The 27,980-nt window shown below is 32.0% G+C and overlaps 2 protein-coding genes across 8 annotated transcripts; both read right to left on the bottom strand.

Moving 5' to 3' along the window:
• Positions 1 to 350: 350 nt before the first annotated feature.
• On the bottom strand, positions 351 to 22,172 carry LOC105214017 (prominin-like protein). Of its 6 annotated transcripts, XR_003752487.2 has the most exons (18): positions 22,013 to 22,172; positions 13,626 to 14,428; positions 13,388 to 13,532; positions 13,140 to 13,268; positions 12,707 to 12,894; positions 12,468 to 12,632; positions 12,269 to 12,393; positions 11,839 to 11,862; positions 11,560 to 11,725; positions 11,306 to 11,475; positions 11,011 to 11,120; positions 10,834 to 10,938; positions 9,902 to 10,760; positions 9,697 to 9,818; positions 9,079 to 9,129; positions 8,052 to 8,192; positions 7,588 to 7,708; positions 4,143 to 4,258 (listed from the first exon to the last, which is right to left on the bottom strand). XR_003752487.2 is itself a non-coding variant. In XM_029041779.2 (17 exons), exons 2-17 carry the CDS (start codon positions 13,987 to 13,989, stop codon positions 4,147 to 4,149), a joined length of 2,976 nt encoding a protein of 991 aa, XP_028897612.2. In that variant the 5' UTR covers positions 13,990 to 14,428; positions 22,013 to 22,172; the 3' UTR covers positions 351 to 4,146. The 6 variants fall into 6 exon arrangements, 5 of the variants coding, with proteins under 5 accessions (XP_028897612.2, XP_054086321.1, XP_028897617.2 ...); XM_029041779.2 differs by lacking the exon at positions 7,588 to 7,708 and having other exon boundaries at positions 351 to 4,258; XM_054230346.1 differs by lacking the exons at positions 7,588 to 7,708; positions 22,013 to 22,172 and adding an exon at positions 21,132 to 21,155 and having other exon boundaries at positions 351 to 4,258.
• A 630-nt stretch (positions 22,173 to 22,802) lies between these two features.
• Positions 22,803 to 27,841, bottom strand: LOC105214038 (uncharacterized). 2 transcript variants are annotated; one of them, XM_029039682.2, is made up of 12 exons: positions 26,861 to 27,841; positions 26,704 to 26,791; positions 26,493 to 26,621; positions 26,277 to 26,428; positions 26,052 to 26,210; positions 25,434 to 25,552; positions 25,179 to 25,341; positions 24,916 to 25,076; positions 24,559 to 24,665; positions 23,683 to 24,490; positions 23,294 to 23,619; positions 23,063 to 23,228 (listed from the first exon to the last, which is right to left on the bottom strand). In XM_029039682.2, the coding sequence occupies exons 1-12, from the start codon at positions 26,997 to 26,999 to the stop codon at positions 23,210 to 23,212; spliced, it is 2,370 nt and encodes a 789-aa protein (XP_028895515.1). In that variant the 5' UTR covers positions 27,000 to 27,841; the 3' UTR covers positions 23,063 to 23,209. The 2 variants fall into 2 exon arrangements, with proteins under 2 accessions (XP_011185518.1, XP_028895515.1); XM_011187216.3 differs by having other exon boundaries at positions 22,803 to 23,619.
• Between the last annotated feature and the right edge of the window lie 139 nt (positions 27,842 to 27,980).

Genomic DNA, 27,980 nt, shown 5'->3' with positions numbered 1-27,980 from the left:
GTGTGTGTGTGTATTTGATTTGCTATTTTGCATTTTGCTTCTGGCATTGCATTTCGCAGAATTGTTTAACTTTTTTTGCTCACTTCACCGCTGCGCTGTGTTTAACCATATGTATTTATGTAAGTTACTACTATTATTTTGCGTTGCAAATTCTATTTGTTTCAACAATTATGAGACATTTGCATTTGCTCTTTATGTCACCAGCCGTTCACCACATATTTACGTTACGTTACGTTTACGTTTTTCATTTTTTTTTATCTAAAAGTGCATAGTTTATTATGTTTTCGAATGATTTGCATTAGAGTTTGAGTGATTTCAAGTAGCTAAGTTTGTATTTAAGTGAGTATGAGTTTTTATACTAGATTTGCTTTCGTAATTCATTTTTTTTTTTAATTTCAACATCATTGTGAACACACACTTACATATAAATACGAGACGGTGTTACAAGTAAAATGTGTAATATACGAGAAAGCAAAATGGAAAAGGGATAAAATATTATTTTTTCTTTATATTTATATTTAAATTTATATTGTATATAATAATTATAATTTTTTTATAAAATATTTTTTCTATATTATTTATTTATTTTTTTTTATAAAAAAGATACAAGTTTAAATCAAATCCAGTCACTTGAAATTGGTACATTGCAGACAGACAAAGTTTACTTTTTACTTAGGTGAAAATTAAATGCGTACAACAAGTCAAAGGTGCACTCGTCATATTTCCTATAATAATATCAATAAAGTTGTATATATATAATATATTTTATAGCAAGTATAATAAACGCTTTGCTTGTCTTTTCAATATTATAATGGTAATAGAACATTCATAAGTATAAATTTCATGTGAGCATACCAATTTTTTTGTTTGTCTTTTTTGTCTTGAAAAACAAAGTAAATATTCACGCTGTAAACATTTTTATTTTTTATTGTTTTTTCTTCAAATTTTCTTTATTTATTACGTTTTTTATTTGCTTAACTTAACATACATAGCATAGAGTTGCACATGCATACATATGTTTGTAAATATATGTATACTGCAAGTGTGTTTATTTAATACATAATAATATTGTTTGATAATATACAACATTTGCGTCAGTTAAAATGCATTTTCGCATGGGTTCGTGTTAATTATGCTTTTGTTTTTACAACTTTACTTGTTCAAAATCTATTTTATTTTTATTATTCAAGTATTTTAATATATATATATTTTTTATTTTTATTTTAAATGGCAGTTTAAAACCGTTCAACATGCGCCTTAAATGCTTACTGTATGTTACTGCTTTCATATAACTCATTACGGTACTTTTGTTTACCTTTTTCAATGTTTTTTTTTTTTTGTTGCAAGATTTCATTTGACTTTTTTCTAACCTTAAATTATTTTGCATTACTTTATTTTTTCAACTTTTTTTTATATTCTGTTCAATGGCAGAAAAAATAAACGCGGCAGTAATTTAAAAAAAGCATCCAAAATTTTGTTTTTTACTACTTGAGCAATTTTATAAATAAAAGAAAGAGAAATAAATTGATTTAAAATTAAAATAATTTTTTCTTCAAATTCCAGAATGCTCACTCGATTTTAAATCCAATTGCCATACTGTAACCCTGCGAAAACAACCATTCAAGTTTCTACTGATATACTATCTAACTAAACAAATATTTATTTTTAGAAAAATTTGAAGCACAAATCAGCTGACTTCAACAGCTGTTCACATTTAGACTTTGGACATTTGGCTGCAGCTTACTATTATTATTTTTTTGATATTCTAAAACTATTAAAAAAAATTGTAAGAAAGCCTAAAGCGATATCTAGACTGTTCAATAAAATATTCAATTTAAATTTTATTTAAAATTTTTAAAAATTTGTTAAACTTTTCTGTTAATATTTTTTTTTTAAACTCCACACAGTGAGAATTAGTCATGAGTTTGTTAGAACATCTATATTTAAATTTTTTATTTAGTACAATGGATTTCTATTATTCATTAGCGCCACTTCAATGACTCGCAGCTTTAATAATAACCAGAAATGCATACATGCCAAGAAAGCATGGAGTGAAACCTAATTACAGTATAATAACATTATAATTCAACATAACCCATATAGCAGCTTGGTTTCATATTATCCGTTGAATATTTGTATGCTGCAATTATCATTTGGTTTCAACTCTCATCTACTTTTTGTTTGGAAGTTTTCAAAAAATCAATAGAAAATTTACTGAGTGACTTTTTAGTGAAAAATAAACAAATTAAATTTAGAATTATGAGCATTGCTTCTCTGTTACTAACGATTTTTTATATGCAACTCACATATCAATCTATAAGCTAGCTTCCCATTCCGCTACATATTTTCTACATCTCCTTCATAATTTTATTTTTTTTTGTTGCTTTCTTTTTATTGTTTTTGTCTATCAATATCACCCTTAATATTTATGAATACTTTGTTTTTGAATTTTTATACTTTTTTATTTATTTATTCAAAACCCTCAACTTACTGCATATTTTCACGCTCTCCATATCATAAAAATGCAATGTCTTCCGCGCGTACATTATAATATGCTTGCTGCTGTATTATCTGTACGCGCAGTAGTGACGAGGCAGCTTAGTAGTGTCTTTTATATTTGTTGCAAACTCGCATTTATGCATTATCTCACTTTTAAACGGAACTTCTGTCTTCGAAATTCTACAAATACTTGCTTTGCTGCCAACATATTACTTATCTGCTTATCAGCTGCAGCAAAAACTCACTAACATTGCCCTTGCCGGCTGCATACTTAACAAACGACAATTTTTGTGTCATATTTTATTGCCGTTAAGCAACTCTGCTCATTAAAGTTGCCGAGAATATATGTAAAGAAACCCCCTTTTAAACTTAATATAAAGTGATGTGCTCGCAACGTCGTCTACAGCATTTTTATGATTTATTTTGTAAATATAAAAAAACATTTGGTTGTAATAATTAAAAAAAATTCGTTCATTTCATTATAAATGGTTCATTACACAATTCAAATTGTTATTGTTTTTTTTCTCATTCTCATTTAATTGGTACATTTATGTATACATAAATATAGTATATATTTTAAAATCTAACAAACACTTGCAATTAATTGAATGGTGTACACATACAGTTTATAAATGCTTATAATAAATTTATGAATTCAATATTAAATAGTATAATTTTTTATTATCATTATCATTATAATTCTAAAATTCAAATACACGAATTGTGGCATGTTTTAAAATAATCTTGTGTGTGTGTGTGTGTGAGTACCTAGGTAAATATATATATTTATATGCAGCTAATGAGACATGAACTCATCAACTCATTAAAAGTGTTTACAAAACCTAACAAATACAGTCTCATTTCACATATACATACACATATATATATACTTGAATAACACTTCAATATATAAAACTAACTAAAATACTTGAGATTTTCGAAACGATTTTCGAGCATCTACTCTACATATGTATGTTTGTTTGTGTGTCGGGGGCGTTGGAATGAAAATGCATAATGGCGGTGTTTTTATTTTCGTTTTTCTTTTGTGTTATCTATGTTTCCTTTTTGTTTTTGCTTTGAAAATTTCATTATATTTCCTTTCCTCTATATATTTATGTAGCTATAACGTTTCCACACGCTTTTCGGTTTTTGAAACCAACATTTTTTTATGTGCAATCAAGAAATTGTTTTCACTTCTTTAAGTATTAATTGTTTTTGTTTTTTTTTTATTATTCGCTAAAATATGCTTCGTTTTTTGATTGTTTGTTTATATTTTTTTTTGCTTTGAGAGTAGAAAAACTGTTGTGGTTGTGGTGTGGGCAAGTGTGCCGCCGCTGCTGCCGTAATCAATTTGAATTCCACAAGTTTCGAAAACAAATGCGTTTTGGAAATGAAACGCTATTAATAACTTTTGAACGCACGCAATGTGTGCACATAATGCTTTGTTATTGTTGTACGAGAGTCTTTCGGTTGCACTGCACCGCACTGTCGCCCGCCTCCTCTACAACGGCACAGGCATTTCACAAATCTTCAAATTATCTCTCCACACAGCGTTTATTGTTATTATTGCATTTATTTTTTATTGTTGTATTTGCTGCTGGCTAGTCTGTTGGCGACATTTTAAAAATGTATCTCAATCTGTATTACTTAGTCTTGCTCCGTGGCACCCGGATAGTAATATGGCGGTGGGCGTTCGTACTCGGAGGCAGGTGGTGCCATTGGTGGATTTTGATATCTCGGTGGGCCGCCATCCCAATGCCTGCAAAGGAACAAATGCAAAAAAGAAAACATATTTGAGTTGAAATTTTTTTCAAAATCAAAAAATGCACGCACACATATATACATACAGTGGGGAGCAAAACCGTCAACATGTTTACTGAATGCGACTAAAGGTCCTTATATCTTTTTTTCTACGAGCAGTATCGGCAACATTTATACACCAAAATAAAGATAATAATTCAATTTATTAAAAATAGAAAACAGAACAGCTTTTTTTTATTCTTGAACGAAAATATACGATAAATTCCATTTACAAGTCATTTTGACAGTTTTGCACCACTGTATAAGTATGCCATGAAAGTCCCGCTATATTTACCGGAATGGCTGGGTTCGGTAATTCAATGGAAGTTCTGAGTAGAGACGGATTTAACAATTTCTATTAGTAACGTTTTGTCTGTCGTGGCGATTACTAAAAATTTTTCCAGGGGTTTTTTGTGAACCAAAAAAAAAAATGCGAAAGTTACTGCGAGACGTCGAAGATAAAGTTATTGTTTTAATTAAAAACGGCTATTCAGCTAGGAAAATTGCTGAAAAGTTAAATATAAGTCGACAAACGGTAATAAATGTGAAGAAAAGACAAAATATTGTCCAAGTTGTAAACGCTGGAGGCCGCCCGCGGAAGCTTACCGATGGTGATGCCCGTGCTGTTGAGCGATTATTACGCAAAAATGAATGTAGGACTCCTCGAGAAGCTGCTGCTAAGTTAGAACTTCAAGCGAGTACATGGACAGTTCGACGCTCTTTAAATAAAATTGGTATGGTTGCTGCGGTTAAACAAAAAAAAACTGTTTTATCTGAACGAAATGTTAAAGCTAGACTTCATTTTTGCCGAGAACGGAAAGATTGGACAATTGAGGACTGGAAAAGGGTTATATGGTCAGATGAGACGAAAATTAACAGGTATCAATCTGATGGTAAGGCATATTTTTGGCATCGTCCGCAAGAAAAGCTTCAGCGTGGACAGGTAAAGCAAACTGTCAAATTCGGTGGCGGAAGTTTGATGATTTGGGGTTGCTTCACGTGGTGGCATATTGGTCCTTTGTTTAGAATAAGTGGAATAATGAATAAGGAGATATATCTGCATATTCTAAATTCACAGTTGAATGACTTCGTGGACGAATGTGCCTATCCAACGGAGGAAATAATTTTTCAACAAGATGGCGACCCGAAACATACGGCGAAAATTGTCCAAGAATGGCTCCAAAATCAAAGTTTTAAAACTTTCAAATGGCCAACACAAAGTCCCGACCTTAACCCGATAGAAAATCTGTGGGCATACGTTAAGCAGCAGCTGGCTAAGTATCGAGATCCGCCTTCCAACATGGACGAACTGTGGAGTCGGGTACAGACGGAGTGGAGAAATATACCCCACTCAATCATTGAAAACTTGGTTGAAAGTATGCCCAGACGCATAAAAAGCGTAATAAAAAATAAAGGTCTATGGACAAAGTACTAAGCCCTGTGAAGAACTTAGGTCTAAGTGTATAAGTGCAAAACTGTCAAAATGACTTGTAAATGGAATTTATCGTATATTTTCGTTCAAGAATAAAAAAAAGCTGTTCTGTTTTCTATTTTTAATAAATTGAATTATTATCTTTATTTTGGTGTATAAATGTTGCCGATACTGCTAGTAGAAAAAAAGATATAAATACCTTTAGTCGCATTCAGTAAACATGTTGACGGTTTTGCTCCCCACTGTATATATATGTATATATATTTATACATATACAAAAGAATGAAACACAAACTTGTGAAGCAGCGTGTCTGCGGCAATATGTTAGTGACTGCGGCGTGGAATGTTTCAAATGTTAAATAGTATTAGTCACCTTGTGTGTGTGTGTTTCGTTTGTTTTGCGACACATACATTAAATAGCTACAAACATAATTTATAGACAAGTAATAAAATGTTAATACAAAAAGTCTTTTTAGTAGACTGTTTACGAGCAGTTTGGGCTCACTCTAGGCTGTATGAATGAGTAGCAGCATGAAAACTGTTCTGTTTAATGTTGATACTAATGTCTGGTGTTAGTTTAAGCGCATATTTCAAATCAAATATTTGCTTAATTTTTGACGCAAATGTTGGTATGTATGTTGTTTGATGTTGGTGATGAGGATGATGATGATGAATAGCGTGGACACGTGATTAAGAGTATTATGCTTGTGCGATAGCTTAAGCAAACTCACAGACGATTTGCTAGACTACTCATTATTTTTAAAACTATAAAGCAATGCTTTCAAAAATAATAAAATAGTGTATGTTTATGACATATGAGATTCTTAATATTTGCTTTATAAGAAAAGTTTGTTAGAACAAAACTTTTTTTTCTCAAAAATATCAAATTCAAGACCAATACAACACCAATAGCTTATGAAAAATACTTTCATTCGAAATATAAAATACTTTATAGCTCTAACTACAGATTTTATACTAATACACTTTAAGCAAATACTATTACGACCAATATTTAGAATTACAATCACTTTAAGTTTGAATATTTGTAAAAATCAAACATAAGTTAATGTTAATATTCTTGAAATTACTAACAGCACACATTTCAAGACCATTGAAGGTCTATATTTTACTAGAAAAAACATATATTTATTCTTTAAATATTAATTTACCGTTATTTAAATCATTGCGTGTAATTTCTTGTCTACAATTTTACAAATTTATCTTTCATTAGACGTTTTTCCATGTAGTAATTGTAGATTTACAATTATTTTGAGGTAAGAATCACCTAAATCATCATATTCAATTAAATATTACGAAAAAAATGATTTTAACTTAAAAATCAACTTTTTATTCAAAATTTACATTTTCTAAGTAGACATTTTTCATATTTGAATACATTTTCATTCTCAATTTGAGAATCCATGAAACCGGTTGTGCAAAATGATGATGAAAAAATATATTTAAAACATTCGTAAATGTGACTTGCTGAATGAAATGAAATACAATTGAACTTCCATAACTCGAACTCTTGAATTGGCAATAGAAGTGAAATTTCCATAACTCGAAGTCTCTCTAACTCAAAGTTTTTTTGTAGATTATGGTGATTCGAGTTAGGGAAGTTTAACTGTAGTTTCCTTACCACATTTACAATCATTTAAAAATAAATATAAATTTTTAGCGATTAAAATTAATGTTTAGCAAGTGTATAGTAAGCTCACGTAAGCATTAGTAATAGCAAGAAAAAAGCAAAAAATGTTAGCAACTGAACTAGGCATATTCATTCTAATCGTTCGCACACCGTGTACGTAACGAATAAAACACGCAAAGAAAAAAATTTGATATATTAACCAACGCACCACGCATAACATCATCATTATCGAAAATCATCATCAACGTCAGTGTTATAGAACCTAATAGAAACCATCGCCCATCAATGATCTTGGCCTCGTATCAACAGAGCCAACAATACACTTAGCTCTAAGGAAATTAAGATAAAAAATAAAAAATATTTAAATACCAAAAAAGTTACAAAATAAATAATAAAACTACTAGCATATTAAATATTTGAAATGCCGTACATTCGCATACATAGAAAAAAACTGAATACAGTTACGCATAGCAAATTAGCACTAAGTCAGCTGTTTAGTATATGACAGCGGCCAAGCTGAAGTTTATTATCCTATTATATGTATTTGTAGACAATATTAGCTGTTATAAGCGCACAACAATATTATTTGCCTATATTAATTAAATGCATTCAGCAAAATATGAATATCGGGTAGTAAGCACGAAAAAGCAGGGTTTAATGTTTAAGACTTACTTGGGTGCCATGTCGCTGTAACGCGTATCACGCACACCGACAGTTGGTGGCACTCCATGCGCCGTGGAAGCGACAGGATCCTCGTAGTATTCACGACCGCGTCTACGGTCTTTATTCTTTCGGCGCTTGTTCTTTGGTCCACTATAAAAAGTTAAAATGAAAGTGTATAGTTTTTGTGGCAAATAAACTGGGAAATGTGTTTGAAATAAAAAATATAAAAAAAATATTGTAAAAAGCTAAAAAGAACAAAAAAGTTTATTAATACATATAAGCAAAACAATTTTTTTTTTATTTTGACTAAATATATACTGATTAATACTAGCAGTTACTGGTTAAGGAGAGTTTCAAAAAATGTGCAATAACTCAATGAAATATATTCAATACAATAACTACTATCTAAATTATAGAAAATTTAGCGATTAATTTGCTTTAAAATTAAATTTTAAGAATTGATCTAATGGTTATTAATTTTATTTCAATCAAATTTTATCAATTTGGTAATTTAAAACCAAGGTTAGGTATATGCTGCTGTTAATGGATATATCCTCAACTTGTTGTTGCTGAAATCGAAATCCCCTCATAGTTGCGAATGATATAAATACGACGTTAATTTTATAATTTTTTTTTTCAAAAAACAACATTACTTTTTTAACAGTACAGACACTTGAACATAACCTAATATATTATTTATTCATTTAGCTGTGAAGTAAATAATAAATTTAATCAAAAATTACAATTTAAAATTTTTTACCAAGGAGAAACCCCTCTTTGTTCACTCCATTTCAATACAAAGTTGAAACTGTTGCTATATAAAAGTGGTACAAAACATAACCTCAAATTTTAAAACAAATAACTTCGAAAAATTACGCAGCAAAAGAAGATTAAAATGAATTGCAAAGTAATAATGACATTTCAAACAAAACGAGACGAACAAAGGACTAAAACAACGGTACATACAAAAACAAAAATGGCACAAAAGTTATTAAAATGTATTTAAAGCTATTGATATCTTAAATGATGCACTTACTTTGCCAATGGAATATGATCACGTTCACTATATGCGTCATACAAATACTCCCTGAAAAGTGGTAGTTGCAAAAGTATTTATCAAATGTAAGACAAAAACATTATGAAAAGCAGTGGGCATGCAGGAGGACAGATAAAATGTGGATTAATATATGTTAAAAATAAAGAACAATTAGTTTGGTAGTGTTGTTTATTTTAGAAAAGTATAAATAAATGTTTATTAACGTGTTTATTTTTTTTTTTTTAAGTATAAATAGTTAGAGTAAACTATAAACTACAAAACAAAACAGTATTAAAAATAATAATGGTTAATTTTTTTGTATGTTTGTGTATTTATAAAAAAATAAAAATTATAAAAATCTTCTTAGTACTCTCTATTAGGATAATTAGAAGGGTTTACTAAAATCTAGGTGGTAAAATTAATTTTTGTTTCTTTGTTATGCTCTGAATGTTTTAAAGCAGAATTTTCGGTTAAAGTAAACTTAAAATAAAGGAAAATTAGTAAAACCAAACACCAGCTTATTATTTTCAAGTACATATATGTAGGTAAAACTAACGGCATTATTTTATACACATATGCAATACATATAGTAGGGTGTGTGTAAGTTTTAGCACTTACGATTCCACTAGTGGACCGGGATATGGGTCCGACTTCTGATATAAACTAGCCAATTTGACTGCGACCATAAGCGTGGGCAAAAACAGTACAACACACAGCGCGGCACCAGCCCAGAAACCATTCTGTAAAAGCGGAAAAACAAAAAAAAAAAAAACATAATTTATATTTATTACTAGTATACACACAGCAAACCATGAACACTTACCAATGGATCAACAATAGCGCTACACAATCCCACCACACCAGAGTCATAGACATTCGCTAGTGGTGCACACAAGCCGATTTTCTTCTCCACGGCCAACACAACCATTCTCAAGTAGTTCTCTATTTCGCTAGCAAAATAGTGCGTCAAATTTACCGCTGTATTCTTAACGAATTGACGTCCGTCCACGCGGAAGAACAACTGTGCACGCTTAATCTCACTGACCAGCAACGGTATGGACTCCTGGAAGGGACGATCCTTATAGCGTAGACTGTGATCCAAATCGTTGGCTAGCCGTATAAGTTCCACCGATTGATTCTTCATTGGTATGACCCAATTTTGTTCGTAGGTATCCAAATGCAAAGCCTGATTGCGCAGACTCACCTGTACGTCTTTCATGTCTTCACTTTTTTCGATTTTCTTTGCGGTCTGACGCAATTCTTGAGCAATTTCTGTTAACGAATGCTTGGTTATGGTATCGTTCAGATTGTCAATGTATTGGGCGGAGTCGAAATTCTTCAATGCCGAATCGGCCAAATTCAGTATGCGTTGTTTATCTTCGTTACTTAAAATCTCGATATCGGTGTCGTCAAATGATATGCCATCTACTAGCTCGTCCAGTGTCTGATTGATTTTATATTGTGCTGGATAATCGTTAATTTCATGTATATCAATGCGATTGTGTATGTGCAACACTTCGTAGATGGTTTGATTGCGTTGACATGCTGTGATCACGTGTGAAATGCGTAATGGTGGTAAACCACCTGAGGTCGGTTTGCCTTTATTTTGCGGTGGATACAGCACGTTATTTAAGTCAATTGCGTTGTCGAATTGTGCGAATATCTCGTCATTTTGAGGGTCCCTAAAAAAAGGAAGAAAATGTAAATATTGTAATCAGTTCGGTTCAATTGTGTGCCAATAAGTGGTGGACATACTTTAATGGAAGACATACGCCGCGATAGGCGATTAGACCAATCAAAAAGTGCACCAGCGTTACGAAAGCAACCAGTGATATGAAGAGGAAAATCAACGCTACAGCACTGTAAAGAGAAAATTACGTAATAATTTAGCATAAAATATATATTAAAATAGTTGTGATGTGGCGCGCTTACATCATCAAAAACCGTGAGCCGGAGCCCTTATTGCAGCAATCATCGCCATAACCGTCCGGCCGTTTACCACAAATGCCGCAGAACAAAGCAGCGACTACGCAGAATAAAATCTGAAAAAAAAATATATATATTTATGATTAAAATTATTTTTTATGAAAAAAATATTATCAAAAAATTTTATCAAAATTAAAATTTTTTTTTATGACTAATAATAATATTCAGAAAAGATTATTAAAATTATTTTTTATAAATAATAATATACAAAAAAACTGTTTAAATATTCAATGTGACTCACCATTAACAATATAGAGCACACAGCGATGCCAAAGTACAAACGATATGGTCCATATTCCTCTAAATAATCATCGGCAACGCCTGTATATTTCTTAGTATTGTCTTTAATAACTTGTGAAAGTTTGTTAAGTTCCATTTTGATTTCGTTTGAGGCGTGTTGGAAAGCATGACCTACGAAAGTAAGCAAACGATATTAGCAATAATGTCGCACGCAATGTTTGAGCGTGTCACTAGTAGGCATTTACTCATACACACCTGCTTTATTTATTGAATCAATTATTTTTGGTGTATATTTAGCAATTGTTGTATTGAGATGTGCGCGCATTTGATTGAGTATATCACGTCCACGCTTTCCAGCCGAGGCTATGTCCTTACTAATCAAGTTATCTAAATTATCGATGATTTCTGTTACATCCGGCAGCTGTGGGGAAATTTAGACAGTTATTATTTGTATTTATAATTGAGGTGCCAATACGATATAGGTATGTGTTTAGGGAACAGGGATATACATATTTTTATATATTTTGTGTTTACCTTTGGAAAGTAACGGTCTACCATCTGATAGCATTAAATTAGACATATTGATATTAAAATTTTGTAGCAAAACATTTTTTTTTTCAAACAAAATTAATTATAATTAATTTATTATAAATAAATTTAAAATTTATTATAAAAAAAATTAAAATTATTTAAATTAAATTTAATTAAAAATTTATTATAAAAAAATTTAAATTTAATTAAATTAAATTTAATTTAAAATTTATTATAAAAAAATTTAAATTTAATTTAAAATTTATTATAAAAAAATTTAAATTTAATTAATATAAAAAAATTTAAATTCAATTAAATTTTTTTAAATTTGATATTTAATATAAAAAAGTATAGGTTTTAATTTAAATAATTTAACAAAAAATTTTAAATTTCTACTTATTTTTTTATATTTTAATAAAAATAAATCGCTCACCTGATCGTAGTGTATACCGTTAGCATCAAGCTTTCCGATCTCATACTTGTTGAGCACATCCTGGCAGGCTTTGTTATTGCATTTCGTCAGCATTACCAATAAATCGCGCTTCACGCCACGCAAACCTTATAAATAAAAGTGAACAATGATTAATTAACATTTATTTGTAAAAGCAAATAACAGTACTATGAAAGCCTACCATCGCTCAATTGTGAGGCGTAAACGCGCAATTCGTTGGTGATGCTTTTCATTTTCTGTAATTTTAGTCTAAGCTCTGGCAGTTTTTCTAGAAAGTCTGTTAGATAGATGAGCGAAACAGCCATCGATTTCTGTTCCAATTCTTTGATGATGAAACTCGATGTTTCTGCATAAAAAAATAAAAAAAAAACATTTAAAATACAAAATTTGAAACGCATACGTAAGCAACACGCAAATTACCGCGCATTATATTGTCCAGCTGAATGGACAATTGTTTGTAGTTCGTGATGAGCACGTGATCGACTTGCTCCGATGTGAATTCCAAAAATGTGCGCGTATCATTGCTGGCATCACGTACGCGATTTGTGCTTTTCTCAATACCCTGTTGCATATAACTGTTCGTTGCGAATGTGACTATAACGCCGAAACTGTAGAAGAGTCAAGAGAAAAGAGAAAAGAGGGGAAAAACAGTTAGCAAAAAGTAATACGGCGTACAGGTTTACAGGAAATGTAAGCCAATCGGCACAATATCACTTCTTCCGCTCAAGTATTGTATTTACACGCTTTGTAATGAATATGTAGGACGGTTAATTTTTTAGCAGGTTTACTTGCAAATATCGGTTGTGTGTTATTTAGAAATGCCTTGTGCTACTATTGAATGTACTCTACTTACAGCAAACCTGTTGCCAATACGATAAGCAAAAATCCCAAGAACACACGGCGGCAGGTGTCATGTTTCTTGTCAAACGGCTCCGAGCGTCCACCGCAAGCACCAGCGCAGCGACAACAGCAAAAGCATAAGCTATAAGTGTAGAAAACATTTCACTTAGTAAGAATGCTTTGAAAGTGTACTTTTTTTGTATATTTAGTTTAGTGCTCATTAAAAGCGAACATTTATGTATATGAGTTTTGCTTTCTTACCCCACAACTGGCATTGTAACAATTAGCAGTCCAACAAGCAAAACAATTAGCCATATTAGCCAATAATGTTTGACCAAATCAATCCATTCGTTGCGCTCAACTTTCGGACCAAATTCAATGTCGTTTTCCTTGACCACGAGGTAGCCTGTAAGAGATTAAGTTTATGAAATTTATTGCATCATTAAATTGTTAATATTTATTTAAGAAAAAATACATTATTATACATGCATTAACCCACCTTCTGGCAGTGGATGTTCACCGGTGAAGAACCAAATAATTTTATGTGTGATATCGTAGAGAGGCTGCATGCCACGCGCATTGTATGCGGTCGAGCTGACGTACGTGACATTCTTCTTCAATTCTGCGTAGTTTGTCGGCTTGAGATTCAACTCGTTGCCCAATTCGAACGCTTGCGTCTGGCTGGCCAAAGCGCACCAAGCCAATAGCGCAAACAGCGCGCTCCAGCTGAAGATATGGCCACGTATATGATTGGTGCTGGTATGGCGCTGCACTGTTGTGCGACTATTGCCGGCTTCCGTTGACATTTTCACAGTTTTTGCATTTGTTTCTAGTGTTTTTTGGTGCATTTTATGATTTTGCATTTGAAATGGTTTGCAATTTTTAGCGAGAGAAAGTGTAAAGCAATCACTTTATTTGCTACTTTACTTAAAACATGAATCCTTTGGTGTTTTGTTTCGGTTGGTGGTTGTTATTTTTGTTATTGCTGTTTTTGATTTTTGTTTTATTTTTTTATGTTTTTACTACAATGAGCAAACGCAAATTTCCAATATTAATTATTCCAGCGCTCTTGATTTGCTATATTTGCATGGTGTTGTTGTTATTGTTGTTGTTGCTGTAAGTGTTGTCGTGCAATTGATTTGCAAGTGCATGTGTAATTCAATGACTGTCTGTCTGACTGACTGAGTGACTATACGTATGACTGTTTGATAGCTTATGTTGCTGTAGATTTGGCACACACGAACAATGGATGCGCTCGGTATTTGCAGTTACGCTTCAGCAATTAACTACAAATTGCAAGTGCTGCAATGAAATGAAGAGGAAAATCAGTTATTAATTAAATTCATTCGTTCGTTCATTGCAACAATCAATGAAATAATCAAGTTATTACATATGTACATATGTATGCGCGCAGTTAGCACCGGCGCTTATGAGCTTACGTAGTATTTCTAAAGGTGATGTACACCGGTCTCAAGTGGCTCTTTAAACTTCAACGTGATACAATGCAATGTGAAAAAAAACCACAACAACACTAGCACTCACCCACATTAACCAACTAAACGATTTGTTGTTCTGTTCGTAATTGTATTAGTAATTCTTAAACTGAATTTATTCGTAATAATTTTTAAGAGGAATTTTTCAATTTAAATGTCTTTAAAGGAATTGATAAGAATTACAATGGGAAACCCAACAAATAAGAAAGGCCGAGATTCGTACAAAACCAAATGTTGATAAGCAAATGTTGTTCTCAAGTTGTTCTTTATTCCAAAGAAAAAATGTTTTTTTTTTACTTAAATATTGCGGTCGTTGGCCTCTTACGCTTACATAATTTCAATTTAAAATTTGTTTATCATCTCTTAATTGGCTTAAGCTTCAGAGAATGGTTCACGCATGGTAAAGCCTGCTGATTTATGTTGCTGAAAACATAAACACTCACTATATTCTTCACTAAGGGTTCTGCATATCAAAGATCAAGTTTTTTGGGAGGTTATATAGTTAAATATTTTGGAAAACCAAAAGAAGACCAACACAAACGATCTCTTTACTTTAAATGTGTGATCAAACGTTATTTTCTATTGCAAATAATCCATATTGATAAATATGACCATAATGATGACTAGAGTTTTAGATTATCTGAATTCCTTGGAAACTAGCAAATCAGCTCTTATCTCTCTGGACTTTCCGTATGATTCAAAACTCAGTTCATTGTGTTTCTTGCTGCTGCACTACATTCAAAAGCATCCATGCAAGATTTATTAAGTAGAGTTCTTAAAATTGCCTAGAATTTAACGACAATCACTATCGAGAGTGTAGGTGATAGGTGAAAAGTTCGTATCGCTTCTAAGAGAAAATGCTACTAGTAATTTAATTATGTATGTTTTCTAGTCAGTGCTCTGCAAATAAAAACAGAGTTGTGGCAGATTTCAAATGTGATTTCGTGGATTAATTAAACTATAGATTTGGGGAAATGGAATTTCCGCGAATTCTCACAATCTAAAACGCAATTTATTGGAACGAAATTTTGGCGACTGTGGTGAAAAGGTTATCACTGAATTCAGCGTATCGCCACGGATTTTAGATTCTAATTTTTATGATTATTACACATAAGAACAATTCGTGACAATTAATTATTAGTAAAAAATAGTAATATTTCATTTTAATGATGCTATAAAGACACACACAGTCATCAAAATTTATCAGCAGCACTGCAAAATGAACAAGCAATACTTTTATTGTCTTGTTTACTTAGTAAACAACAACGAAAGAGGTGATTCCCTGAGAGACTGACGGTATTCAAGCGAAATCAAGGTAAAATTCAAGCTTCTTCAAATATTTGCGCTCACATTTTTAAGTAAATTTGTTGAAAAGCAATTCATAAACACGTGTTTAAAAGTGTAATTACAGAATGTGTAATAATGCAAATATGGCATTTACACCTATTCAACATAAATATTTGGGCAAGCCACACACCGTCCAATTTGACTTTGGCGGTCAATTAAATTACATATTGTCTATATATGTATATATATGCGTGTAATGTAGTTAAAACACAAAGCTTTAATTTAGTAACATAATTACATATTGTCTATATATGTATATATATGCGTGTAATGTAGTTAAAACACAAAGCTTTAATTTAGTAACAAACTTATCATAATTCACATTTGTGCATGTACATAAATATTTTAAATAGAAATATGTAAATTCACCCACATCAATTCTGATATACATATATTTATGTTTGTAGGTATGGCTGTGTGTATCGTTAGTGTCATTCACATTGAAGAATAACTACTTAAAAATTGTCACCAATAAAATTACTCCCTATTGTTGAACCTCATGAATCACTTAACAAACGGTATACATATACATATATACACATACACACAAGCAACCAGAAACAAATACATAGATACAGCAATTCAAATAATCATCAACGGGGAAAAAACATCATTTATAGTAGCCACTCTCTTTCATATATCTTTGTAGTGGCTGTAATTGTTGAATCATACATACATACATGTTTATAGATAGATAAAGAGGGTTTCAAACCGGGTATTATATAACCTCTATTTTGGTGCGGCACTAATTTTAGTAAATTAAATTATAATTTCCGTGTCAAGTGACCGGATTAAAAGGCACAGAAACAGACAATGTCTTATGGATTTGAATGGACTCTGGCTCTCGTGTGGTTCAAATTGCTGCTAATTAGCTACATATCGCACAGAATTCAAATTAGCTTGAGTCTTAAGAGTCTTTGTCCCTATAGTACTTATACATATAAATACACAAGGATAGATTTGTGTCAACAAAGTTCTTACACAATGTGGTTAATTTGAACCCAAATTTTACAATATATTAAAAGGAAGATAAATATTATATACTATTATATTTTCAATATATCATAATGATTTCAGGAAAATTTCATACAACTAGTTGGTAAATTATGGAGCCTTCCTAATGTACTTAGCACACACATATCCATAAAGGCGGACAATTGTGTTTGTAGAGTTTGTTGGCTACATGCATAAATATTGTAGATGCGCAGCTTCCCAAGCAGCACACACTACACGCAGTTTATGGCACTGCTGATGAGTTGTGTTATTATTAATTTATCATTTGCTTCCTAAAACGTTACAAAAACATTGCAGACATGAATACACGCATACAAACATGTGTTTAAACTTGCGCCCTCTCTTTGAGACTGAAATTTGCAAACGCAAACGAGTGCGCCCTACATACATGCATTCATACTCGAAGGGAGAAAGCCTCAAGTAAGTGTCTTCTGGCTCTTCAAATTGATGAAATAAGAAAGGCTACTAATTGAATACATATTTCATTTTTAAATGTGTTGCTACAACATTACAAATACACATGAGCAGTCCTAAGGGTGTGTCATTATTTATTGTTCACTTTTCAATTTTAATTATTATATTTTTTAAGCGAAAATCAATTTGCATAAAATCAGATGAATTGATTAATACTTCTTTAGAATGATGATGCGGTCAGCGTTCGCAGAAAAACCATGTGAGAGGTAACATTTTATCAGCAAAAAGTTGCCAAAGCTTACACATATGATTACGTTTGCGTTTTGAACACAGGAGAGTTGTTATCGCCATTTAAAGAAAAAAATCATTTGAACCAAAGTCACACGACAACATATTACCAAAACAAAATTAAATTCATTCGAATAAAGAAATAAAACCACGAATTTTAACATCCGTACTTAAGTGCTAACATCCGTTTTTTAATTAAAAAAATAATAAATTAATAAATTAATAATATTCCAAGAATGTTTATCTGATATTTTAGAAGAACTATATTACAAATAACATATACATACACACCGCACTTGTCTATTGATAAGCAAATAAAGTCTATGGCACCGGTGATAACAGAATGAAGCACTTTCTATAATTAAATAAACAAATTGTTTATCTTGGCTGTTGATAGTTGAAGTTCTGTGGATAATAAAGGCATCTTATTCTAACAACAAAACTCATACTTTCGGAAAGCAATTTTCAGCAATTATAAAAAAAACAATAACAAATCACTATAATGCTGCTCAATTAAGTTAAAGAAATATATTAATTAATGGTAAAAAAATAAATTTTAATCAAAGACAAAAAATAAATATAATTTGTTATCAACGAAGTCCCTCATAAGATAACTTTGTGTAAATTCAATCAATACTAGCCAAAAATCCATCAAGCACGAAAGTGAAAAATATATTGTGAATCCAGTTTTTTTTTTCTTGTAAGCAAACACACCTACGATGAAGTGTTGTGGTTAAGAAATACACGCTTCTTCAAGGTGAAATGTCTTACTTTATTTTCTTAAGTTAAATGCAGCCAGACTCATATAGACTCGTGACTCATTTTAGCTAACAGCTTTACCATTTTAATGATTAAATTTATTTCTCTATTAAATTATTAAAGCGCCTTTATGGCAATATGAATGATATCATTATACAACTCTTGTTATAGCAGCACAAAACTTGTCTCAAATAAACTAGCTTAGACTTTCAATAACCGAATCTAAAATAAGTTAGGTTAACGAAACGGCAGCATATAGAGATGCATATAACACCCGAGTCAAATATAAATGCTTATAATGTAGAAACTACTGTCAAACTAACATTTCAAAACTGTAGTTGAGAATGCAGTTGGACTCAAATAGTAAACGAAGTTATATCTATACAAGTAATATCTGTTTTCATCGTAATCAAACATATTTGAAAAACTGAGCGAAACCTATAACTAACTCAACAATAGACGTCATTCTATTGACTCCGTGTCAAAGCATTACTCTTCGCAGTCAAAATGCCTGGAGAAACTAGAGTAACTCTCGTACAATTATGAGTTGAAAGTTAAATTCTCACTTTTCCAGACTACACTAACCTCTAGAGGTGGTCCCATTCTTATAACTCCTCTCTAAAAAGTAAAAAATTCAAGCTAGGTATAAAAACTTTGGGACTATTTTTTTATGAATTAAAGGTAAATAAAGAAATAACTACTTACATATTCCGCTCAATAATTGGATTGGTTTTAATATATCCAATATATAAATAAACAAAATATATATGTATGAACTGTCAATCAAATTTGCTGTATAAAAGAACAAGCCCATGTAATAGCAGTAGCCATTTAAGTAAAAGCTATGCCGTTAGCAGAAAATAGATTGGCTTTTGTGACATTCACACATGCTTTTATATGTTCGTCTTCACAAAGAAAGAAAGACACGGAATGGAATGAGCACAACGCATAGATATGAAGAACGATCTTTAAGATAACTGTGTTGGAAGTTGGTTGTTATTGTTGATAACATGTAATGACAGTAGATGGCGAAATCAGAGGCAACAAGACAAGGTTACTCACCAGAAGTCAAACCGAGCATCACGATTGTATTGTGAACTCAACTTGTTCTAAAAAATTCAAGAAAATGGCAAAGTAAAATACACAGCTAAAGTGGAGAATAGAATAATAGCAATGAAAGCAGAATGTTCATCAAGAAATATGTACATATGTATGCATGTACATATTGTATATAAAAATAGTACATGTGTTGGCTTATGTGTGCACAATAAATGGCAGACTGACGAGTTTAAAAAGATACAAGACCAAATTAATGCAATGTGTTATTATAATATAAAGCTGCAAACATACATGTATATTTATTTATTTGTAGATATGTATGTATGGGAATACATAAAATATTAAAACGCAACGTCGCGCTGCAGAATAAGCATACAACTGCGTACATATGTACACACATTTAGGTGTGTGTGTCTATTAAATCCAGTCTTAAAGAAAATCATGCATACACATAAACCAGTCGACTTGGAAATTATTGTTAATTAAGGCAACACATGTGCCACAGATGAATCATACCCGCCAATTTTTCTTTTGTTTAATAAAAAAGGTTGAAGAATTGGACGTCACCACGGTACCAAGCTACCAACACGGATAGAAGTAAAGTGGTAGAAGTATGTAAGCACGTAGATATGTATGCAGGTAAAATAGAGATACAAATTTAATAAAAAATATTACTTTCGTAATGTAAAGAATAAATACATTCATAATGTAAAAAAAAATATTTTATTTGTTGTATCTTTCCGATTGATAAACTGGTTAAAGATATCTACAATTTATCCGCCTACAAATTGTTTATCACAAGCATATGTATTTTGAAAAATCTGGGACATACCAAAGTGTCATAAACTTTAATTATCACTTGCCCTATTACTACTACCTTCTTAGATAACGTGTGTAAGTAAGTATTATTTTTTAAAAACTGTAACATTAACTTTGGAGCAAACTGAATGAATTCTATACTAATTTAAAAATAATGTAGTCACCAAATTATACATCTTAAGATAAGATAATCTATACTTATGAAGACTTAACCTTTCTGACACTGTTCTGATTTAGGTCAATATGCACATTAGGTCAATATACTCATACATACATATGTACATAGAAGCAGCTTATACATAAGTAGATTTTTGTGTTGTTGGTAGCAAATTTACATTAGCAATAGAAGTTTATGATTGAATATGTTATTTTTCTTCTTCAATGTCCAATTATAGGTTCAATTAATGCAATTATAAATAACCACAATTTGCGTTTTGTTATAATTAAAGCATCAAATTAATAGTAATAATAAAAAACGTTGTCTTTCATACATGCATACACACTAAAAGAGCAATAATGCATGCTTACAGATTATTCTTTATCTTTTTAGATACATTATAAATCACTTGATCTGTTGATATGCAATCAGTCTTCAGTTGTTGATCCCTTTCATATTGGATTGACACTTGAAATATTTTTTGCTTATTCTGAGTTCTTATCAAAACTCTTCGAATCACAAACCAAACAAGTCATTTTATTGTGTTTACAGTAGTAAAAATTTGTAAACATTAGCTGTATTTCTAGACAGTTGAGATATCAACTATGGATAAAGCGCTGCTTGCAGACACACAAACACACACATGCATGCATACTTATTTCCGTTTATTCCGAGGATATGGCATAGAGTTGTTCCGCTCTCACACAATTGAGTTGATGCGAGTCTTGGCGAGAACAAAGCAGTGAAGGTACGAGCGCACTATGTCAGTGGTACTGAACCGAGATTTTATAGCAATATCTTCAAATTGTTTGGAAAAAAACACTAATAATTTGAGTAAAGATTTCTTAGGTATATAATTATCAAATCGCTTTATTCGTTTGAATTTTTCTAGCTTTAGTCAGAAATCATTTTATGTGTTTTGGTTTCCACAATGCTTATTTGAAGAACTAAAATAAATTATTAGCACTTGTCCACATGTAGACACCCAGCTATGAATGAACTGAAGGAAGTCTTGTAACACAAAAAGAACAAAAGAAAGAACTAAGAAGCGATTAAAAATACCAAAAAAAAAAAAACCCAGCGGATGTGTGTGCCTACTTATGTTTTAAGGATTTGACTTTTTTTGTTCAATTATTTTTTATCTTTTAATACACAGTTGTAGTTTTAGCTGGGGGTCATCAAAATTTCAAGTACGCTCGGCAACTTAACACAAATCATTTTACATATATTCACATAAACTCAATTCTGCAGATTAAACAACATTCGAGCACGTATTATTTCTTATTATTCTAACGTGAAATCACATTTTATTTATTTAAAACCTGTGTGTTTTTCGTGCAACATTAATTCACTTCATTGCTTTGATTGTTTACTAAAACACCAAATAGGGGAAAAATCAATTTACATATGTATTGTTAGCAACGACGATGCAAGCAACAAAAAAAACACCATTTTAATTAGGCTAAACCATTTTCCCAATCATTTTATCACAGAGATTCAATTCACATATATTTCATTTGAATATTTATGATTCACCTTTTGTCTTAAACCATTCTTTTTATTTCCAATAAATAGTAGTTTACACAAGAAACTTTCACATCCGCGCCGCGGAATACACCCACATTACTCTCCGAAAATCGGAAATCGCAAAAAACGTCTTCCCCAATCGAAGCAAGAACTTCCACTGAAAACGAAAAAAATCCACAATTTCAATTCCACAAATTGTCCATTTCCCATTCTCATTTCGAAATTCATCATCCATAGAGAGTTGCCAGTGTGTGTTTAGAGCTGTGACTATTCAAACGCAATTGTTTTGATGTGTTAAATATGCAGCTAAGACCATTTATAAGGAGTGCATACAAAAATTTGCAAATCTTTAATCAATTTGGTTTTAATTATGCAATTATCATTCAATTAATTTTTCTTTAATTAAACAGTCAGGTTATTAATCTGGTAAGGCTCGTAATGAGCAGCAATGAATACTAACAGTGTTGTTAAATGACGGAAGGGTATTAAAAATAATACTGCCATAGAGACCTTTTGTACATCAATTAGTATTTACTTTTTCAATATACTCATATTTAACTGAATAATAAAACGATTTGCGTAAGGAAGGTAATAAATATATTTGAATTACTTAATTATATAATCGATATAATATATACGATTTTCGACATTTATTCTTTAACTTATGTCGTTCATTTACTAACTCTTATTATAGCGAATAGGTTGTGATAGCTTTTAATACATAAGCGTATAAGTTTTTTTTTGCTTAATCCACTGGATCCCACTTATCCCATCTCGCAAATTTTCAAACCAGCCTCTGCCACCTTTGAATATTTGACAGTTTATTATTTACAAAAGATGACAGTGGTTTTATCAACAAATACCGTTATCTTAAATTTATAAATATTAATCAAAGTATTTTGGTTAAATTATTTTTGATTAAAGCTTATTATATGAATAGAAGCGTTAATGTCCAATCCGTTCTTTCCGCTCACGGACCGCTCTTCAACAATTTCCTCCAGGGTTTCACCAACATTTTTTATTTCTTTTCTTGGTCGGCGGTGTGCCGACTTTGCCTTTGAACTGGAAGGGCCATTTGTGCAACAATCACATTTCTTTCTTTCGATTTGTGCCACTTTTGCTAATCCTTTTGATGTGGTTGGAGCCGGCTGTTCTTTAATTTCTTTAGCTTTCCTCGGCTTTCGAGCATTGGCTTTCCCCAGTGCCTTACTTGTATGCGCTTTTCCTTTAAGTAAAAGAGCGTTAGCTTGTTGCTTCATTGCATAGTTAGCGCTACCATCGTCAAGGCACCTTTTTCCACGTTTTGGCCCTTGCATATGACCTGTTCTCCCTGTTTTGCAAGCACAGCTTTGACCATTTGCAGCGCCCGGTGTTGTTGAATCTTCACAAAATCTTTTATACAAATGCCGCTGCATTTCGCCCATTAGCGTATTAGTATTCCATCTACCATCCTTCGCTCGGGGTGCGGCTGCGGCTGTCTTTGATCCTCTTTCCTGACAGCTACAGTGACTACTCCTGGACATGCCATATCCATATAATCTGGCTAAGTAAAGTGCTATGGGAATTAAGGGCAACACCAGCCATATCAAAATCAATAAAGCACTCCACGACACATTCTACAATAAATAAGTGTTAGCTCGATGAGAAGGGGATAATAAATGCGCTTGATGGTAATGTACCTGTAAATGTATGTTTACATCACAGTTCGTTGTCTGTTCTGACCCATCCGAAATCTTGCGACACAAACCAACTTGATTGACCAGCCTATCTGTTGCCATGTCCACATAACCGTCTAATTCCTTTGTGTACATTTCGTTTAAACCCGCAATTATTTCGCTCAACTCAAGTTTATCTTGCTTGGACAAACCGTCTTTCACACCCTCGATGCCCTTTAGACATTCGCCTGTAATTTTTTCATAATTCTCTTTAAAGAACTCTACAACCCGATTGCAATAAGTGGCTAAAAGAATGCCGCTTGTGAATACTACACTTGATTGGTATTCATCTATTCGATGTGTCTTAAAGCTTTGCAAGTTACACAGTGACAGCTCCTTCCATTGACCTTCGGGCATATCGCTGTTGGCGTACCTATACATTTCCGTATAAATTTCAGTTAAATGCTTCGGATTCGTGCTATTCTTAATCTCTTCACACAGATTTGTAAGATCGAGATTTTTTGATGTTCTAGCGCTTTGCTTGAAAGTTATTGCGTTTTTCTGTAATTCGGGTGTACCTAGATTCAACTCTGCAGCTGTTCTATTATCTGGTAATCTGAAGTTAATTTTCATATCGACATGGTCGTCGAGGATCTTCTTAAAGGTTTGCTCATCTACACATTGATCTTCTTCATTAAATTCAATGGAGCGTTCATTTTTATTTGTGTCGTCTCTTGTACATTCACTGTTATAACGCCCCGCACCATGCACAAAGTGCCACAGAAATGGATACAAAACGAGTAGAAGAAATAGGAACATCAAAAAAGCAGCTCTGAAAAGGATTGGAAATACAAGAAAACAACGGTTATAAATAAGCAGTTCATAGCTACCGTCACTTACAGTTGGAAAAGACAAGAGCCATTTTCTTGATTGCAGCATCTAGCTTCACTTCTATAACGCTTTCCGCAACATCTTCGCAGTAAAGCAATTAATAATATCGCAGTTATCTGAGAAGATAGTATAAAGTATGAATCAAATGTCAAAAATTCTTCGCCTTAAGCTCTATATCTAAAAATAGACTGGCTTTGAAACTGATTCCAAAACAAGTTAAATTATCTAGTACGTGAAAGTTAGCATTTAAGAACCTGATTAACGCTGTGTCTGAAGCTTTGTTCTCTTTTAAAATGCTCGAATTAGAGAGAAAATTACTTATTTTCTAACAAAAGTGCTAAATTCTTCTCAATTTTGTCTACTCACCAATAGAAGTAGTGTATAGCATATAATATCCAATATAAAAATGCATAGCGGTTCTTTTGACTTATGCTTATCATCATTCTTGTTTTCGTTGGCACCATGCATATCTTTGTCTCCCAGTTGTTCGTTGTCAAATTGTGTTGAGACCGACCGAAATTGGTTACCTTATATACAAATAAAACATGAATAGTGGTTTGTTATAGGACCTTCAGGATTTTATATGTGTACATACATACATACATATGTATAACAGTAATTCGAAATACCTTTATCGCCCAAATTCTTTGTTATTTCTTGAAAATACGGTGATAATGCATTTTTCGTTTTACTTTCCAAATTCACTGGCCAATCCATGGTCGAATTGTAAAGCTTTGAAAAGGAGTAAAAGAATTTGTCCACAATACTGAAGACTCGATAGAAATCCAGGAGCTTAAACATGTAATTTATGAATATTTTTATTATATATGTACGTGGGTAGCTATTTATATTTTTGCATTGAAAATTCATCCAGAAATGTTTACCTTTTCCACTTGCATCGTTTTCACAAGAAAGTGCCGAAAATCTAATGTTTTTAGTAATTTGCGACCAGGATCGGTTTGAGTGATACACGTCGTCATGTTTCGATAGAAAAATCGCATATCTATGTAGTCAATAAATGAAACAGTAATTAGATAAATTAAATCATTGAAACTACACGCAGTTACTCAAGCGCACAGAAATTACAAAGCCAAGCATAAAATATACAATAATAATTAGTGAAACCTGTCGAGTTTAACCAGATTTAACAACAACTTCAGATTTATAATCGCTTGAATGAAATGAATGCTGATGATTCAATAAAAATAAGTGATGAAAGTTAGCGACATCTGTCGACTTTAACAAAATTTAACAATAATATTCGAAAAATTTGGGCTAGTTTATTGCAAAGGTGTAAGACATAAATAATATGCCGATAACCTATAAGTAACACAATCGGCTTTTGCTAAAATCAGACCAAATCCTCGTCTAGCCCCTACGTGTATGTAGTAGTAGTCATCCGATCGAAAATATGGATTTAAGCTGTGTGCTATCTTGATAACATTTATTTAGACTTGGTGTGATCTTTTATATAGTATATAGACCTTTGTATACATACGTACACTCGCTCCACTCCAAGACGCCTAAACATAATACTTCAAATTCGTTATTTATATCTTCCACGCGCTTGTTCACCTCCGTTATATCCTCTTTAGGCGGACATAGATTTTTCGGTGCATCGCTTACAGCACCCCTTGTGGCAGTCCAATTGCGGACTAAATCTAGTTTACACAAAAGGTCTTAAAATAAAAAGAGAGAGACAGAGAGAGAATAATTGTTTTACAAACCATCAGCTGTGCCACGCGCTTGCAGTTGGAACTCATTATAATTTAAACCAAAAACATGATCTAATCCTCGATAGCCTTTTGTTGAATTCTTCTGCTGCTCTTGAATGTGTCTTTTGGAATTGGTGTTTTTTATAGCCATTATCACAAAATAACTTGAAGATTAAGAGAAAACGGTTCATGATAAAATTCAGTTACATTTTAGATATGCAAATTTACAGAATTCCCGCTAATAAAATGAGCATCAAAATCGTTAATATGCAGCGCACACAACGTTGATTACGTCGCTCAGCATAATCTTTGATGGGATTTAGATAGCCTCTGCAGCGCAAACACAAATAGAACAGCCTGCAATTACAGCACACAATTTAACACACAACTATTTCACGCAATACTTACACACATACACACGCATACGCATGCAACTTACCCGATCAACAGTACCACTATAATTATTATTAGCATGGCCATGGCAATTCCGAAAGTTTTCAATATCACACCCCAATTTTCACGATCCTCTATCATAAGTAATTATGCGACATATAAACTTGTGCTGCTAGCATTCGTAACGGCTAAAACTAACATACCATACGCCACCTCCTTTGTGCCAAAATCACTAACGGCATATTGTGCCCATTTCGGTATTTCAACGGTTTCATTCACGTAATCGTCATCTACTCGCCTCTCTTCAGGAATTGGTGTGTACGTAAAGTCACTAACTGGCATTTTAAATATTTGATACTATTCATGGATATACTATTTATATAAAAAATATGTTTTTGATTGATTTAACGTCTTTATTTCAAAATGAAAAAATAAATAAATAAATAAACGGTATTTTGATATTTACAAATTTTATAACGACGTAAAGAAAGTATTCGAAAGTGAGCTGCCAATATTTGTAAACCAAAAAGCAACAAATAACTGGTACACAAGCGTAGTGTAATAGTAATGAATTGAGAATTGTAGTGAGTAGTGTCCTGCTGCTTGAATTTGTTCTCCTTGAATGCAGCTGTTGTTGTTGTAATGTCATTAAACTGGCACCAAAGAGTTCCTTAGAGCTTGCATCTGATTCTTTGTAAAACCCGAGTTTATTTGATTGTTGTTGTTGTCGGAGCAATGTGAAGCATCTCACTAGAAATTTTCAAGCTGAGGGCCGAGTGTTGGCGTATACATTCGAGTTCCTTCCGGTCCTCTAAACGTAACTTATGGACCAACTTTGTAAATTAATTAACAATTTAAAAATAAAAATTGTCTCAACGAATGACAGTTTACTTAGTACACTAATTTAACAGTATAATTTAAATACCGTTACGCCGATTTTTTTGTTTAGCAGCTGCTAATCTATAGCAACAATAAATTAGTGCGAAATATGTGATTTGTAGTTGTCTATTAAATAGATCTAGTGTCTTAATTGATTAGTATAGCAGTGTTCCAAAGTATTAGACGAAATAAAGCTAAAACAAAGTAACTAATGGTGTTAGTAGTGCACTTGTATCAGAAAATTAAATTAAATCATAATTATAAAATAAATGCAAAATAATCTTTATAAAATGGAAAATTATACTTTACAAGTTTAGAGAAACTATACTATAGACGCAATACTAAGCAGTTAGGGTACTCTATAATACAATTTACACTTAAGAGTTACGCAGTCGAGAAGCTAAACTAAATTGAACTCAACCAACCCAACATCAACAACAATAA

This window comes from Zeugodacus cucurbitae, chromosome 4 (genome assembly GCF_028554725.1).
Source record: "Zeugodacus cucurbitae isolate PBARC_wt_2022May chromosome 4, idZeuCucr1.2, whole genome shotgun sequence".
Classification (NCBI taxonomy): domain Eukaryota; kingdom Metazoa; phylum Arthropoda; class Insecta; order Diptera; family Tephritidae; genus Zeugodacus; species Zeugodacus cucurbitae.
Note: the sequence above shows the minus strand (reverse complement) of the source record. Positions and strands in the feature narration are given on the sequence as shown.

What these genes read in the sequence shown, in the direction of transcription:
- LOC105214017 (XM_029041779.2), bottom strand. Translation starts at nt 13,989, where the DNA reads ATGCAAAATCATAAAATGCACCAAAAAACACTAGAAACAAATGCAAAA. An exon ending in TGATTCAATAAATAAAGCAG is followed by an intron (nt 11,476 to 11,559) that starts GTGTGTATGAGT and finishes TTACTTTCGTAG; the next exon opens with GTCATGCTTTCCAACACGCC. An exon ending in TGTGCTCTATATTGTTAATG is followed by an intron (nt 11,121 to 11,305) that starts GTGAGTCACATT and finishes TTTTTTTTTCAG; the next exon opens with ATTTTATTCTGCGTAGTCGC.
- LOC105214038 (XM_011187216.3), bottom strand. Translation starts at nt 26,999, where the DNA reads ATGCCAGTTAGTGACTTTACGTACACACCAATTCCTGAAGAGAGGCGA. An exon ending in CGTCTTGGAGTGGAGCGAGT is followed by an intron (nt 25,553 to 26,051) that starts GTACGTATGTAT and finishes TTGACTACATAG; the next exon opens with ATATGCGATTTTTCTATCGA. An exon ending in ATGTAAACATACATTTACAG is followed by an intron (nt 23,620 to 23,682) that starts GTACATTACCAT and finishes TATTTATTGTAG; the next exon opens with AATGTGTCGTGGAGTGCTTT.